At 43.1% G+C, this 19,037-nt stretch overlaps 1 protein-coding gene across 1 annotated transcript in view; it reads right to left on the minus strand.

Moving 5' to 3' along the window:
• Window positions 1-1,285: 1,285 nt before the first annotated feature.
• Window positions 1,286-19,037, minus strand: part of LOC112256994 (START domain-containing protein 10-like) — a 34,029-nt gene continuing 16,277 nt past the window's right edge. Inside the window, exons 2-6 of the mRNA XM_042326084.1 lie at window positions 11,107-11,254; window positions 8,431-8,534; window positions 7,837-7,954; window positions 4,566-4,618; window positions 1,286-3,258 (exon numbers count right to left, since the gene is read on the minus strand). Coding sequence (XP_042182018.1) covers window positions 3,037-3,258; window positions 4,566-4,618; window positions 7,837-7,954; window positions 8,431-8,534; window positions 11,107-11,254 — 645 coding nt within the window. The 3' untranslated portion in view covers window positions 1,286-3,036. The remainder of the gene's footprint in view (window positions 3,259-4,565; window positions 4,619-7,836; window positions 7,955-8,430; window positions 8,535-11,106; window positions 11,255-19,037) is intronic.

The following is a 19,037-nucleotide window of genomic DNA, read 5'->3' on the forward strand; positions in this document are numbered from 1 at the left end:
TTCATAGACATAAATGCAATATTTTGAGTCCACTACATTGCTTTGCGCAAGACATTTAAGAAACGGAATAGGCCTACTGTTAAAGAATGGACACCTTGCAATCAGGTCATTTAATTTAATTCAATTTATCCACTTGTTTTAAAAACATTCCCTATTGCCTACAAAATAACAAAAAAACGACACAGTATGTTCAATGTGTAGGCTACATTTTAGTGTGCATTTAGTTAGGTTAGGTTTAGTTAGGGTAGCTTTAGTTAGGTTAGGGTAGCTTTAGTTAGGTTAGGTTTAGTTAGGGTAGCTTTAGTTAGGTTGGGTTTAGTTAGGTTAGGGTAGGGTAGCTTTAGTTAGGTTGGGTTTAGTTAGGTTAGGGCAACTTTAGTTAGGTTAGGTTTAGTTATGTTAGGGTAGGGTAGCTTTAGTTAGGTTGGGTTTAGTTAGGTTAGGGTAGCTTTAGTTAGGTTGGGTTTAGTTAGGTTAGGGTAGCTTTAGTTAGGTTAGGTTTAGTCATGTTAGGGTAGGGTAGCTTTAGTTAGGTTGGGTTTAGTTAGGTTAGGGCAACTTTAGTTAGGTTAGGGTAGCTTTAGTTAGGTTAGGTTTAGTTAGGGTAGCTTTAGTTAGGTTAGGGTAGCTTTAGTTAGGTTAGGTTTAGTTAGGTTAGGTTTAGTTAGGTTAGGGTAGCTTTAGTTAGGTTAGGTTTAGTTAGGTTAGGGTAGCTTTAGTTAGGTTAGGTTTAGTTAGGTTAGGGTAGCTTTAGCTAGGTTAGTTTTAGTTAGGTGCATGGGTGCAAAAGGGTACTATAATGTGGGGTTCAATAGGACTACTGATACAATAGGTCATGTGATGTGGGCTTCAATAGGACTACTGATACAATAGACCATGTGATGTGGGGTTCAATAGGACTACTGATACAATAGACCATGTGATGTGGGGTTCAATAGGACTACTGATACAATAGACCATGTGATGTGGGGTTCAATAGGACTACTGATACAATAGACCCAAACAACCTGATGAGAGATCAACATTATAAATAACTACAAAAAAAAATGTGGATGTTCAGGTGTAATCAAGATGTGGTCCTGGATTTTCCTCAAACCCCCCACCCCCACCCTGCCTGACACACACACGTATATTACACATTTTTCACATTAGTTCAAGGTCCAAGGCTATCATGAATCACACACATTGTTATTCAAAAATCAAAGGCAGCTCAGATTATGGATAATAAATGGATGATCTTAGGAGATCATGAGTGTAACTAACATCACACTCTTTAATTCTCAAAGATCACTCAAAATGAAAGACATCTTTAATACGAGACAAAGCAATGAACTTTGCGTTCTACAATCAAAGAGAAGCTTTTGTGTTGTGTGAGAAATCTAGACAACAGTGGAGTTTCCTTTCCCTCAAAAACAATCTGACTGATGCGGACAGGAAATGGGACAGGAAGTAGCCTTGGGGAAACAGGAAGTGCCTGAGACAATACAGATTCTGAGGATTGGCCCCCAGCTGCATTTTTAAGTCTGAAAAGGGATACAGTCACACATAAACGTTCCTTATCGACGGAGAAAAACAAACATTGCAGTTAAAATGGGAACTTGTACTTGGAAATGATGATTAGGAATCAAGAGCATCAGCCGCGAAGGTCTTAAAATCAGGAGTCAACATCTCTTTATTTAACATGTGCGTTGCTATGAACATGATGTCTCTCCATTTTGGAAACATGTCTGAAAATCCTACCAAAAGACCGTTAGAATTGAAGTAAAACTGCATCACTAATGATAACTTTATGCAGAAAGACAAAATGTTTGAAATTCAGTCAGGACCAACGACCAACGTATAACTGAGGTAATGACCGTTTAACAGTTTTATGACCCCAACGGTTATAACAAGCTATAACAGATTATAATCATTCCTTTTAAGGGTCAGACAGGAGTTTTTTAAATTCCCTCGGGCGTTGTTATGCTGCCATCTCTCCTCCCCTGTGACTGTCATTAGGAGTCTCAGTGGGCCATTCACTGTACAAAAGCACACTTGTCTTGGTGCATTATGCTAATTCACTTCCTAACAAACTGACAACATTCCATTGTTCTAACCCAGCGTTTTCCCCGAAACTCGGTGCACGTTTTTGTTTTTGCCCTTGCACTACACAGGTGAATCAAATGATCAATGCTGGATGATTAGTTGATTATTTAAATCAGCTGTGTAGTGCTATGGGCACAAACCAAAACGTGCACCGAGTTCGTGAAACACTGTTCTAAATGCTCACGGCTTCCAAACACTGGGCGATGAGGAAATGTTATGACCTATTACTGCCACTGGGAGGCACTAGATACCAGGAAATATACTGTAGTAAGTAGGCTGCATGATAGGCTATTTTCTCTATTGGCAATGGCTATTGTATAACACTTCAAATGAAAGCTGAAGTCGAATCAAACATGAATATGAAAAAAACGTTTAAAAAACATGTTAGGGTCTTGAAATATTTAAATATTGTCTTGAAATTTGTTTTGAAATAGACACATTTTTACAGTATTATCATAAATTCGATATTATACCATTTAATTGAAGGATAGCACCGTGCATACGTTGTCTATTTTTTTCCTATATGAAAATACCCTGTTAAACCCCTCTGATTCAATAAGTTATAGATCAATTACCAACTAAATGCAACAAGACAAAAGTTGCAGATCCAAATTATAGTAAATCATACATGTACATTTACATATTTGTACTGTACACACACACACACACACACACACACACACACACACACACACACACACACACACACACACACACACACACACTCACACGGAAACACACACACACACCAAACCCAACACAGAGGGTGTGTCCCAAATTGCACCCTATTTCCTATATAGTTCACTACTTTTGACCAGAGTCTTATGGGCCCTGCACAAATGTAATACACTTCTATTTTTTTTATTACCGTGATTTTATAGGGAATAGGGTGCCATTTTGAAAACACAGCCACACAATTATATACAAACAGTGTCTTCACTCAGAGTTAGCCTAGGTCTCTTCGTCATCGCTGTGATGTTGTGCTTGTTTCTCCTCCGTCAGGCGGCTCTCATCAATGTTCTCCAGTGAGTCGGCTCTCTGTAGTACAAGGTCAGACACGTTAATACACGGTAAGGTGTTCTGCTCGGGATAAATCCAGGGCTTCAGGTTAGGGTTGTGCTTCCTCTTCCACTCTGGATACTTCTGACAGGCCTTGTAGATCTTCTTCATGGCCTAGAGGGAAGGAGCACAAATATTCAGATTCTAAATTAATGTGTTAGTTATGAGCCTCTCAGATAAGCCTTTTTTAAATTTAACCTTAACTCACTTGCCTAGTTAAATAAAGAACAAATTCTTATTTACAATGACAGCATACCAGGGAACAGTGGGTTAACTGCCTTGTTCAGGGGCAGGAGGACAGATGTTTACCTTGTCAACTCAGGGATTCGATCTAGAAACCTTTCGCTTACTGGCCAAACACTCTAACCACTAGGCTACCTGCTGGTTACTGTCCAAATGCTCTAACCACTAGGCTACCTGCTGGTTACTAGTCCAACGCTCTAACCACTAGGTTACCTACTGGTTACTAGCCCAACACTCTAACCACTAGGCTACCTGCTGGTTACTGGCCAAACACTCTAACCACTAGGCTACCCTGCTGGTTACTAGTCCAACACTCTAACCACTAGGCTACCTGCTGGTTACTAGTCCAATGCTCTAACCACTAGGCTACCTGCTGGTTACTAGTCCAACACTCTAACCACTAGAATACCTGCTGGTTACTAGTCCAATGCTCTAACCACTAGAATACCTGCTGGTTACTAGTCCAATGCTCTAACCACTAGGCTACCTGCTGGTTACTAGTCCAATACTCTAACCACTAGTCTACCTGCTGGTTACTAGTCCAACACTCTAACCACTAGAATACCTGCTGGTTACTAGTCCAATGCTCTAACCACTAGGCTACCCTGCTGGTTACTAGTCCAACACTCTAACCACTAGAATACCTGCTGGTTACTAGTCCAATGCTCTAACCACTAGGCTACCTGCTGGTTACTAGTCCAACACTCTAACCACTAGAATACCTGCTGGTTACTAGTCCAATGCTCTAACCACTAGAATACCTGCTGGTTACTAGTCCAATGCTCTAACCACTAGGCTACCTGCTGGTTACTAGTCCAACACTCTAACCACTAGTCTACCTGCTGTCTTGCAGCCAAGTTCTGAAGGGTTTTATAAGTAGGCAATAAACAAAATAATAATTAGTTTATAAATAGTTTATAAATGTGTAATAAACACTTATAACACCATGGTATTATCTTTCATGGTATTCTTGATAGTGATTTTGGAATCAAAACAAGTCAAAACATCTTTGGGAAGTGCACTAACTTCCCGAAACCACTAGATGGAGACAAAGGTATCACATAATATAGGCCACCCTTGTGCTTTGTTAGGCACACTCTCTCTACTTCTCGGGTTTGAAGATAGCACATTACCAAGACAGATTGATAATAATAATAATATTAAAATGATAATATTACCTTCGGTGCTACGAACTGAGACGCTCTATTCACCACCCACTTGGGAAGGGAACCTGCAGTCCAAATCAAAAACATAAAACAGGCTTCTCAGGCTTCTGTCCAGACAGTGGCAAGTCAAATTCAAGGACTTTCAAGTACTATTTCAAGCACTAATACATATTTTCAAGGACTATCAATTTGGAAATAGTTCTTAGAATTCAATTGTTTCTAGTTTCCACCCGATGGCAGTATATCGCAAAAACCTCATGAAAATAAAAACATACAAACCCCCCACCTAGTATTCATCACTACCTTACAAGTTCTACTCAATAATACATTGTTTTACTACTTATTTACTACATAAGTGGTAAGTCAGTGCTGATGATGTTGTAATTTGAGTAGTGATGAGCAGAGTTTTGGAACATGTCTACTGATGAACCAACATTTCCTATTCACACTACTACACAATTCCAGCTGAATGACTGTGTTGTTATTGGGCAATGAGGGAATCTACTAATTAATAGCTACGAAAAAAGCGTCCTAACGTCCGACTGGCAACTTTGTGTGTTGCCGGCGGGAGAAGGGCAGGTGGGCTGTGTGAGGAAAACAGCACATGAACGGCCACCAGAACAGGAGCAGGGTTGCCGCTTGATAAAGCGGAATATCGCGGGCGACCTGTCAACGAGGCCATTGGCAAAACAGCTCTGGAGGCTGTTGCAGAGAACAAGTAACATAATGTAGAACTGGCGTTAGCAGGACGGAGCGTCGTGTCTTCCCCCCATCATGTGGCTCTTCAGGGCCGATTCACCAGTGCTCGCAATGTCAAAGTCTGACACATTTTTTGCAACATATACGGTGTGGGTTGGTTGGGTCCAGTGATGTAGTGGTAAACTATACTGAACAAAAATATAAAACGCGACATGTAAAGTGTTGGTCCCATGTTTTCAAAAACATGAGCTGACGCACACCCAGAAAATAATGTTTGTGTGGAGGTGCTGACTAACGGCGAATAAACTATCAACTATCAAAATAAAGAAAGTCTCACACTCCATGTATAAACTCCCAGCAATTGAATGGGTATATACCACCGTTTCGGCATCACCGTGGCTTCCTCAGGGTCATGTTTTCATGAATTGAAATGTAAAAAATCCCTGAAATATTCCATAAACATAAAAGGAATCTAGATTTTCCCGGGATTTTAGCTATCAATGTGACGTTTGACGTCCCCTAATCAGTCAGTTCTGTACCTGCTTGGCTGAGTGGCAGTGTGTGTGGAATGAGCAAGCTCTCCTGGCAACCACAGGGCGAAACGTGAGGAAATACAACTCTGGTTGTCTACCTGGAAATGAATTCGCAAGACCAAATTTTTTTTTAAATAATATTTTTCAGAAACATATTTTGATCATTATCTGTTCTCCTCTCATTTTAATTCAAATACTTTTAAAGTACCAACTTGAGAAAATGTCATATCACAGGACTTGACTCCAGTACTTGAATTTCAGTGCCTTGTGAGAACCCTGATGAAAGTTTAACACCAATAAAAAAATGATTTATATTAGGCAGACCTATGAAAAAAGGTGTTTTTCTCGCTTTAATAAAACACACTGCTTGCTTCCTGTTGATATAGTTCCTGCAGGACCCCTGGTTTACAGTATACAGAACAGAGGTGTTGCTATACATTAGTTCCTGTGCGACCCCTGGTTTACAACATGGTTCCTGCATGACACCTGGTTTACAGTAAGGACAGTATACAGAACAGAAGTATTGCTATACAGTAGTTCCTGTGCGACCCCTGGTTTACAACATAGTTCCTGCATGACATCTGGTTTACAGTAAGGACAGTATACAGTAGATATAGTTTATACAATACCTCTGGTTTACAGTAAGGACAGCATACAGTAGATATAGTTCATGCAGGTCCCCTGGTTTACAGTAAGGACAGTATACAGTAGATATAGTTCATGCAGGACCTCTGGTTTACAGTAAGGACAGTATACAGTAGATATAGTTCATGCAGGACCCCTGGTTTACAATAAGGACAGTATACAGTAAATATAGTTCATGCAGGACCTCTGGTTTACAGTAAGGACAGTATACATTAGATATAGTTCATGCAGGACCTCTGGTTTACAGTAAGGACAGTATACATGAGATATAGTTCATGCAGGACCTCTGGTTTACAGTAAGGACGGTATACATTAGATATAGTTCATGCAGGACCTCTGGTTTACCGTAAGGACAGTATACATTAGATATAGTTCATGCAGGTCCCCTGGTTTACAGTAAGGACAATATACAGTAGATATAGTTCATGCAGGACCTCTGGTTTACAGTAAGGACAGTATACATTAGATATAGTTCATGCAGGACCTCTGGTTTACCGTAAGGACAGTATACATTAGATATAGTTCATGCAGGACCTCTGGTTTACAGTAAGGACAATATACATTAGATATAGTTCATGCAGGACCTCTGGTTTACAGTAAGGACAGTATACATTAGATATAGTTCATGCAGGTCCCCTGGTTTACAGTAAGGACAGTATACATTAGATATAGTTCATGCAGGACCTCTGGTTTACCGTAAGGACAGTATACATTAGATATAGTTCATGCAGGACCTCTGGTTTACAGTAAGGACAGTATACAGTAGATATAGAGTTTCTTCACACTCAAGGACAGAAATGAGGCTAGACTGTTGTTAAATGACAACGTGGCACACAGAGTAGCTGTCGACAATGTGGTGATCTGCTGCACCCTGCCATTGGGTTTACAAAAGGTGCACGAGAAGACATACTGTATACAATAGTGAAACGGTCTCTCCACACTTTAATCAGATGCAATGTCAGCATTTAAATGGTTAAACTCTCTGTCAGTAATGGCCTTCTTTAAAACACGGCCGTTAAAAGCACCTTAAATATCTTGGATAGGAAGGATATGCCACAGGTCATATCATCCACCTAATAGGTTTAAAAAAGTTACTGCTGAAACGTAATCTTGTTGCGTTTGATCTTCACCTGATTCCTCCCTAAGAGCTGTGTCTGTGTACACAGAGGTGTTTCAACAGGACTCCCTCAGTGTGAAGTGAAGCTAGGGGACTTTCAGCTCACAGGAATGGTGTTATGTACACAAACAGACAGAGCAGTCTTCTCATAGCACCCTATGACAGCGATGCACTGTATCCAGGACTGGTGTTGACCAGCATAGAGCTGTACCGTCAACACCAAAAACATGTTATGTAGATCATTTAAAACGTACCGTACTGTATATAACCAGTTAAAAAAAGGTTTTACCTTTGGGATCGACCTGCGTCAGGTAATAGAGAGTGGAGGAGTTTTCTTCGTTGGACTGAATCAGGTATCCTGTCAGCAGAGACACCGCTCTCACATAGTCCTTTTTGGGTGGATATTGCTGAAATAAGACCAATCAAATCAAAGTATTATTCATTATTGAATTACCATACAAAAAAAGAACCAATCAGCTGTTCATATTATGTTTAGAGTTTTTTGTTGTTGTCGTTAAACAACCCAAACTTCAACCCAGACTTCACAACAGAGGCATGAAGAGATGTTGACCCCACTTCAACAGTAGACAGGGCCTCTGGCAGGACTTTCTTACTGAGTCTGCCAAACAGCACTCATAGCATCTGTCTATTGTACAACATTCACTAGAAGACATGCTCAACTTCAGAGAAGTAAATTCATCTTCGGGTGCTGAAGCACAAAAGTAATCCTATTTGTGTGAAAATGACGACCGGCCACTCGTCCATTGTGACAGCTGATAAAAGAAAGACTGTTCTTTTAAATACTTTTGTGAGTGCTGGTTGTCTTTTTCATTGTGCAGTATTTCCGAGCCATGCAAAATTGTGTGTAGAGAAAGGTACATACCGGGTGTTTGACAGAGTAGTTGATGATCAGGTAGTCGTTGCCCAGAGGAAGCCACGATCTCATGGTAACAAAGTCCCTGTTCTTCAGGGGGCTCGGGCACTTCCCTACAAAACACAATGACAACATGACTTCAGTGGAAGATGTTTCAATGAGTCCAAATGTTCACATACTATAGTATTCTATTGTCAATGATTATCAGTGATGAACTGCCTCACAACCCAGTCTATTCAGTCTATTTCTATGCCTGATTAAATTGTGTGGTTGCTGTACCTTTCTTCTGCAACATGTGGTTACAGTAGGGCCTAGTCATAGAAACACCTTTTACGTTGAGTAACATTCTTTTAGTCTGCTACCTCTGTTGAATCATACCGGCACATTTTGGGGCGGCAGGGTAGCCTAGTGGTTAGAGCAATGGACTAGTAACCGAAAGGTTGCAAACTGACTCACACTGACTGGCATATTGACTCACACTGACCGGCACATGGACTCACCTTGACTCACACTGACCGGCACATGGACTCAAACTGACCGGTAGATTGACTCACCTTGACTGGCAAATTGACTCACCTTGACTCACACTGACCGGCACATGGACTCACCTTGACTCACACTGACCGGCACATTGAATCACCTTGACTCACACTGACCGGCACATGGACTCACCTTGACTCACACTGACCGGCACATTGACTCAGGCTGACTGGCTCATTGACTCACACTGACCGGCACATGGACTCACCTTGACTCACACTGACCGGCACATTGAATCACCTTGACTCACACTGACCGGCACATTGACTCACACTGACCGGCACATTGACTCACCTTGACTCACACTGACCGGCACATTGACTCACCTTGACTCACACTGACCGGCACATTGATTCACACTGACCGGCACATTGACTCACCTTGACTCACACTGACTGGCACATTGACTCACACTCACCGGCACATTGAATCACCTTGACTCACACTGACCGGAACATGGACTCAAACTGACCGGTACATTGACTCACCTTGACTCACACTGACCGGCACATTGACTCAGGCTGACTGGCTCATTGACTCACACATTGACTCACACTGACTGGCATATTGACTCACACTGCCTCATGAATATTGATTCAATAGCAGGAGGCTTATCATCAGTAAACAATGTGCCACTAACTCACAGGAGTAATATCCTACATCTGACACTAACTCACAGTGTAATATCCTATTTCTGACACTAACTCACAGGAGTAATATCCTATTTCTGACACTAACTCACAGGAGTAATATCCTACGTCTGACACTAACTCACAGGAGTAATATCCTACGTCTGACACTAACTCACAGGAGTAATATCCTACGTCTGACACTAACTCACAGGAGTAATATCCTACGTCTGACACTAACTCACAGGAGTAATATCCTTTATCTGACACTAACTCACAGGAGTAATATCCTACATCTGACACTAACTCACAGGAGTAATATCCTACATCTGACACTAACTCACAGGAGTAATATCCTACGTCTGACACTAACTCACAGGAGTAATATCCTATTTCTGACACTAACTCACAGGAGTAATATCCTACGTCTGACACTAACTCACAGGAGTAATATCCTACATCTGACACTAACTCACAGGAGTAATATCCTACATCTGACACTAACTCACAGGAGTAATATCCTACGTCTGACACTAACTCACAGGAGTAATATCCTACATCTGACACTAACTCACAGGAGTAATATCCTACATCTGACACTAACTCACAGGAGTAATATCCTACATCTGACACTAACTCACAGGAGTAATATCCTATTTCTGACACTAACTTACAGGAGTAATATCCTTTATCTGACACTAACTCACAGGAGTAATATCCTACATCTGACACTAACTCACAGGAGTAATATCCTATTTCTGACACTAACTCACAGGTGTAATATCCTATTTCTGACACTAACTCACAGGAGTAATATCCTATTTCTGACACTAACTCACAGGAGTAATATCCTACGTCTGACACTAACTCACAGGAGTAATATCTAACGTCTGACACTAACTCACAGGAGTAATATCCTATTTCTGACACTAACTTACAGGAGTAATATCCTTTATCTGACTAACTCACAGGAGTAATATCCTACATCTGACACTAACTCACAGGAGTAATATCCTATTTCTGACACTAACTCACAGGTGTAATATCCTATTTCTGACACTAACTCACAGGAGTAATATCCTATTTCTGACACTAACTCACAGGAGTAATATCCTACGTCTGACACTAACTCACAGGAGTAATATCCTACGTCTGACACTAACTCACAGGAGTAATATCCTATTTCAGGAGTAATATCCTATTTCTGACACTAACTCACAGGAGTAATATCCCCCATCTGACACTAACTCACAGGAGTAATATCCTACATCTGACACTAACTCACAGGAGTAATATCCTATTTCTGACACTAACTCACAGGAGTAATATCCTATTTCTGACACTAACTCACAGGAGTAATATCCTATTTCTGACACTAACTCACAGGAGTAATATCCTATTTCTGACACTAACTCACAGGAGTAATATCCTATTTCTGACACTAACTCACAGGAGTAATATCCTACATCTGACACTAACTCACAGGAGTAATATCCTATTTCTGACACTAACTCACAGGAGTAATATCCTACGTCTGCGTTGACAGTGAGCCTGCCGATGTCGTGGGTGTCGATCATGTTGCTGTCCCATTTCTTCCGGTAGCTGGTGTCATGAAGGACGTCGTAAAGGGTCTCGGCAGTCACGTCCTTACACACTATCCTCATCTGAAACAATAAGTAAGAGACAACAATTAGTTGAGGAATACAATTACGTAATAACCTATACCGATAAACCCCGTTACCACGGTAACAACGTAGAAATGACTAGGCAACGACTTTGTTGCCTCTACAGTTATTACTGTGTAGTCACATAGGACTGGCTTAGCTATGAATAACATGGGTAGAACGAGGACTGACTCCTCTTCTCTGAAACTGCGTTCTCTGAAGCTAGAACTGTCTTTGGTATCAATTAAGTTTAGAACGATGCATTTTTAGGAAGAAACAAAAACAAGAGATCTGACACAGAAGCTGTTACTGTCTCTCTTCCAGAAGGATTTGATGTTGACATTGTTATGTGGAATGTTTCCCATAGATCGGTCCGTGTTTTTATATAAACAATTACACGGTTTATAAAAGCAGGTGAGAAGACAGTACAGCACCATAACAACAACAACATTTGAAGTTGAGGAAGCTCAATATATTATATTGCTGTAATATCCATGTGACCACATGGAACCAACGGAATATACCAGAACCTACCAAAATTTTATTAATTTACAATATGAGATATATTAGTTGAATTAATAATAAACTATATGAAGTGTTTCCTTGGAGATATTACGTAAGATTACAACCATCTTAATGCGCCCTGTTTCCATTATAGTGTACATCATATTAAACTCCATCTAGTGTAGTGTACATCATATTAAACTCCATCCAGTGTAGTGTACATCATATTAAACTCCATCCAGTGTAGTGTACATCAGGTTAAACTCCATCTAGTGTAGTGTACATCATATTCAACTCCATCCATTATAGTGTACATCATATTAAACTCCATCCAGTGTAGTGTACATCATATTAAACTCCATCCAGTGTAGTGTACATCATATTAAACTCCATCCAGTGTAGTGTACATCATATTAAACTCCATCCAGTGTAGTGTACATCATATTAAACTCCATCCATTGTAGTGTACATCATATTAAACTCCATCCAGTGTAGTGTACATCATATTAAACTCCATCCAGTGTAGTGTACATCATATTAAACTCCATCCAGTGTAGTGTACATCATATTAAACTCCATCCAGTGTAGTGTACATCATATTAAACTCCATCCTGTGTAGTGTACATCATATTAAACTCCATCCAGTGTAGTGTACATCAGGTTAAACTGTTTACAGTAGACCTAGCTACAAGCCAATCACAGTGTGTTATATTACAATGTAAACAAGCAAATAAATGGATTTCCCCCATTTCTCTGACTGATGACTGATGACTGATGAATATACCATTCTGCCTGCATCACAGCAGCAGATTGGGAGAGGATCATGGGATAGCTGGGGGCCACAGCAACGGGTCAGATAGGATCATGGGATAGCTGGGGGCCACAGCAGCAGAGTGGGAGAGGATCATGGGATAGCTGAGGGCCACAGCAGCAGAGTGGGAGAGGATCATGGAATAGCTGGGGGCCACAGCAGCAGAGTGGGAGAGGATCATGGGATAGCTGGGGGCCACAGCAGCAGAGTGGGAGAGGATCATGGGATAGCTGGGGGCCACAGCAACGGGGTGGGATGGGATCATGGGATAGCTGGGGGCCACAGCAACGGGGTGGGATGGGATCATGGGATAGCTGGGGGCCACAGCAATGGGGTGGGATGGGATCATGGGATAGCTGGGGGCCACAGCAACGGGGTGGGATGGGATCATGGGATAGCTGGGGGCCACAGCAACTGGGTGGGATGGGATCATGGGATAGCTGGGGGCCACAGCAGCAGAGTGGGATTGGATCATGGGATAGCTGGGGGCCACAGCAACGGGGTGGGATGGGATCATGGGATAGCTGGGGGCCACAGCAACGGGGTGGGATGGGATCATGGGATAGCTGGGGGCCACAGCAACGGGGTGGGATGGGATAGCTGGGGGCCACAGCAGCAGATTGGGATGGGATCATGGAATAGCTGGGGGCCACAGCAGCAGAGTGGGATGGGATCATGGGATAGCTGGGGGCCACAGCAGCAGAGTGGGAGAGGATCATGGGATAGCTGGCGGCCACAGCAGCAGATTGGGATGGGATCATGGGATAGCTGGGGGCCACAGCAGCAGAGTGGATATGATAATGGGATAGCTGGGGGCCACATCAACGGGGTGGGAGAGGATCATGGGATAGCTGGGGGCCACAGCAGCAGAGTGGAGAGGATCATGGGATAGCTGGGGACCTTCAAGCCTCTCCTTGTGTTTGGGTTTGGGAGAGGAAGGAAGGACTAGGAGAGGTGTCGGTGGTCAGAAGTTGAGTGTTTGTATTTAACCATGAGGCTACAACAGGAGTTTCCCATAACACTTCGTATGGAAACTCTCTTCATCAAGCATTATGGGGCGGCAGGGTAGCCTAGTGGTTAGAGTATAGAGGTGGCAGGTAGCCTAGTGGTTAGAGTGTAGAGGTGGCAGGGTAGCCTAGTGGTTAGAGTGTAGAGGTGGCAGGGTAGCCTAGTGGTTAGAGTGTAGAGGTGGCAGGGTAGCCTAGTGGTTAGAGTGTAGAGGTGGCAGGTAGCCTAGTGGTTAGAGTGTAGAGGTGGCAGGTAGCCTAGTGGTTAGAGTGTAGAGGTGGCAGGTAGCCTAGTGGTTAGAGTGTAGAGGTGGCAGGTAGCCTAGTGGTTAGAGTGTAGAGGTGGCAGGTAGCCTAGTGGTTAGAGTGTAGAGGTGGCAGGGTAGCCTAGTGGTTAGAGTATAGAGGTGGCAGGTAGCCTAGTGGTTAGAGTATAGAGGTGGCAGGTAGCCTAGTGGTTAGAGTGTAGAGGTGGCAGGGTAGCCTAGTGGTTAGAGTGTAGAGGTGGCAGGGTAGCCTAGTGGTTAGAGTGTAGAGGTGGCAGGGTAGCCTAGTGGTTAGAGTGTAGAGGTGGCAGGGTAGCCTAGTGGTTAGAGTGTAGAGGTGGCAGGGTAGCCTAGTGGTTAGAGTGTAGAGGTGGCAGGGTAGCCTAGTGGTTAGAGTGTAGAGGTGGCAGGGTAGCCTAGTGGTTAGAGTGTAGAGGTGGCAGGGTAGCCTAGTGGTTAGAGTGTAGAGGTGGCAGGGTAGCCTAGTGGTTAGAGTGTAGAGGTGGCAGGGTAGCCTAGTGGTTAGAGTGTAGAGGTGGCAGGGTAGCCTAGTGGTTAGAGTGTAGAGGTTGCAGGGTAGCCTAGTGGTTAGAGTGTAGAGGTTGCAGGGTAGCCTAGTGGTTAGAGTGTAGAGGTGGCAGGGTAGCCTAGTGGTTAGAGTGTAGAGGTGGCAGGGTAGCCTAGTGGTTAGAGTGTAGAGGTGGCAGGGTAGCCTAGTGGTTAGAGTGTAGAGGTGGCAGGTAGCCTAGTGGTTAGAGTGTAGAGGTGGCAGGGTAGCCTAGTGGTTAGAGTGTAGAGGTGGCAGGGTAGCCTAGTGGTTAGAGTGTAGAGGTGGCAGGTAGCCTAGTGGTTAGAGTGTTGGACTAGTAGCTCAAAAAAGTTGCAAGTTCAAATCCCCCAGCTGACAAGGTACAAATCTGTCGTTCTGCCCCTGAACAGGCAGTTAACCCACTGTTCCTAGGCTGTCATTGAAAATAAGAATTTGTTACCTGACTTGCCTAGTTAAATAAAGGTCAAATAAAATAATGCATTATAATGCACAACTTAGTTTACTTTCCTGGTGCTCTCCATAGCTGTAGTAAATATGTTTATTTAGACTCTTCTGTGATCAATGAGCTTTATTGTAATCAGTTATCGTCAGTGGGAGGGAAAATTGGTAATTTGACTTCTGTAACAACAACATGGCAGATCAAATACTGGACTCTTTGTGACTAAAGATTTAGGAAAAGACAGGATTCAAGATGAATGTGGAAACTACCGGACAAAGAGATGATGCATTCAATTCAATTTGACCCATTGTCATAAGGGTGTAAAGTACAGGATAGGAATTATTGTAAATAAGGGTTAGGTGGGTCTAGCCCGGAATAAGCATTCCACTTCCTTCCATTCGAAATCTGACTAACTTTAGTTGATCAGTGTGCAGGGACGACGGTGCTGTATATAGCATGCCAGGTGCAACACGATCAGATATTGTGCGTTGGGTCAACGTACCAAACAGCTCCATGTAACTCAATCAGTAGATAGCTGACGGTGAGTTAATAATTCACCATCACACCTCCCCCTCTGTCCAACCCCTGTCCGGGCCTGGCTTCTAACAGAAGGCTTAGTCACTCCTCCTTTCCACTGCCTGGGTTGGCTCCTTTAGGTTAGGTTATGTCCCTCTGAATGGAATGTCGTCAATACCTCGACGCGTCCGTTCTATTATTCATGAGAAGTGCATCACTGCCCCGGAAAGATTCATGCATTATAAAGAGAGGTCTATCTAGCCATCATCTCCTGTTATGCTGATGTTTGTGCAGGGTGTCGAAAATGATTTTCTCATTTATCCTTTTAAACAATCCATCATTCCTACCCTGTTTCCTGTGTTTCCTCTTTATTTACCCCATCTGGGTTCCCAACGGGGTCAGCTGGAGGTTCTTCACTAAGGGCTGTTACCCTCTTGGCCTGGCAGCAGGGGGGAATCAGGTTTCCTCATTACTAGCTGCTAGCCATTACCACAGTTTTCCACTGTTAATTTTTCAAGGATGTCTCCTGGGTGGACGTTACCTCAGAGACCCAGACTGCCTTTCCTTTCTGACAGAGAGAAACCAGAGGTCTACAGAGGCATGGTCAGACCATCTACCGTCTTGACTAGAACCCAAACATGTGATCATATTACTCCATTGCTATCCTCTCTCTACACTGGCTTCCTGTTAAGGCTAGGGCTGATTTCAAGGTTTTACTGCTAACCTACAACACATTCAAATTGACTTGCTCCTACTTATCTCTCCGATTTGGTCCTGTCGTACATACCTACACATACGCTACAACCACAAGACGCAGGTCTCCTTATTGTCCCTAGAATTTCTAAGTAAACAGTAGGAGGCAGGGCTTTCATTTTTATGGAATGGTCTTTATTGAAGACTCATCTCTTCAGTAGGTCCTATGATTGAGTGTAGTCTGGCACAGGGGTGCGAAGGTGAACGGCAAGGCGCTGTCTCTGCCTGGTCGGCTCCCCTCTCTCCACTGGGATTCTCTGCCTCTGACCCTATTACGGGGGCTGAGTCACTGGCTTACTGGTGCTCTTCCATGCCGTCCCTAGGAGGGATGAGTCACTTGAGTGGGTTGAGTCACTGACGGGATCTTCCTGTCCGGTTTTGCACCCCCTCGGGCTTGTGCGGTGGAGGAGATCTTCGAGGGCTATACTCAGCCTTGTCTCAGTGTAGTAAGTTAGTGGTCTGTTGATATACCTCTAGGGGTGTGTGGGGGCTATACTCAGCCTTGTCTCAGGGTAGTAAGTTAGTGGTCTGTTGATATACCTCTAGTGGTGTGTGGGGGCTATACTCAGCCTAGTCTCAGGGTCTGTTGATATCCCTCTAGGGGTGTGTGGGGGCTGTGCTTTGACAAGGTGGGTGAGGTTATATCCTGCCTGGTTAGCCCTATCCGGGGGTATCGTCGGACAGGGCCACAGTGTCCCCCGACCCTCACTGTCGCAGCCTCCAGTATCTATGCGCTGGGGGGCTAGGGTCAGTCTGTTATATCTGGTATAATTCTCCTGTCTTCTCTGGTGTCCTGTGTGAATTTAACTATGCTCTCTCTAATTCTCTCTCTCCCTCCACTCCTGGAGGACCTGAGCCCAGGACGATGCCACAGGACTACCTGGCCTGATGACTCCTGGCTGTACCCGGTCCACCTGGTCTGGGTGGAACCCTGACCTGTGCTACCTTGTCCCAGACTTTCTCACACACACACACACACACACACACACACACACACACACACACACACACACACACACACACACACACACACACACACACACACACACACACACACACACCTGCTGTCTTGACCTCTGAATGCTCGACTATGAAAAGCCAACTGACATTTACTACTGACATACTGACCTGTTGCACCCTCAACAATCTGGCCTTAATGGCCAGGTCTCTTATAATCTCCACCCAGCACATAGCCTGGTTCCTCTCTAGGTTTCTTCCTAGGTTCTGTCCTTTATAGGGAGTTTTTCCTAGCCACCGTGCTTCTACATTTGCATTGCTTTCTGTTTGGGGTTTTAGGCTGGGTTTCTGTACAGCACTTTGTGACATCTGCTGATGTAAAAAGGGCTTTATAAATACATTTAGTCTTACCTAGGACTACAGTATAGCTGGCTTCTACAGAGTCATGGACAGACCACCCAGTCTTTACAGACAAGTGGGCAGTAGTGTTGTCTAGTGTGTTGAGGGTTCTGTTGCTGAATTACTTGTTTAGACCCTACTTTGTTACAGCATGCATCTACATAGGCTATATTGCTATACTGCTATACTACTACCCTGCTATACGACTATACTGCTATACTACTATACTACTACCCTGCTATACTACTACCCTGCTATACTACTATAATGTTATACTACTACCCTGCTATACTACTACCCTGCTATACTACTACCCTGCTATACTACCACCCTGCTATACTGCTATACTACTACCCCGATATACTACTATACTGCTATACTACTACCCTGCTATACCGCTATACTGCTACCCCGCCATACTACTATACTGCTATACTACTACCATGCTATACTGCTATACTACTATACTGCTATACCACTACCCTGCTATACTACTACCCTGCTTTACTGCTATACTACTACCCTGCTATACTACTACACTGCTATACTACTACCCTGCTATAATGCTACCCTGCTATACTACTATACTGCTATACTACCACCCTGCAATACTACTATAATGCTATACTGCTATACTTCTGAACTACTACCCTGCTATACTGCTATACTACTATACTGCTATACTGCTATACTACTACCCTGTTGTACTGCTATACTACTACCCTGACATACCACTATACTGCTATACTACTATACTACTACCCTGCTATACTACTATACTGCTATACTACTATACTGCGATACTACGATACTGCTATACTACTATACTGATATACTACTACCCTGCTATACTACTAGACTGCTATACTACTACCCTGCAATACTACTATAATGCTATACTGCTATACTTCTGAACTACTACCCTGCTATATTGCTATACTACTATACTGCTATACTGCTATACTACTATACTGCTATACTGCTATACTACTATACTGCTATACTGCTATACTGCTGCCCTGCTATACTACTACCCTGCTATATTACTACCCTGCTATACTGCTATACTACTACCCTGCTATACTGCTACCCCACTATACTACTATACTGCTATACTACTATACTACTATACTACTAACCTGCTATACTACTACCCTGCTATACTTCTACCCTGCTATACTGCTATACTACTATACTACTACCCCGCTATACTGCTATACTGCTATACTACTATACTGCTATACTGCTATACTGCTATACTACTACCCTGCTATACTACTACCCTGCTATATTACTACCCTGCTATACTGCTATACTTCTACCCTGCTATACTACTACCCTGCTATACTGCCACCCTGCTATACTACTATACTGCTATACTACTATACTACTATACTACTAACCTGCTATGCTACTGCCCTGCTATACTTCTACCCTGCTATACTACTATACTGCTATACTACTATTCTACTACCCTGCTATACTACTACCCTGCTATACTACTATACTGCTGTACTACTATGCTGCTATGCTACTACCCTGTTAAACTACTACACTGCTATACTACTATACTGCTATACT

Source organism: Oncorhynchus tshawytscha, linkage group LG08 (genome assembly GCF_018296145.1).
Source record: "Oncorhynchus tshawytscha isolate Ot180627B linkage group LG08, Otsh_v2.0, whole genome shotgun sequence".
NCBI lineage: Eukaryota > Metazoa > Chordata > Actinopteri > Salmoniformes > Salmonidae > Oncorhynchus > Oncorhynchus tshawytscha.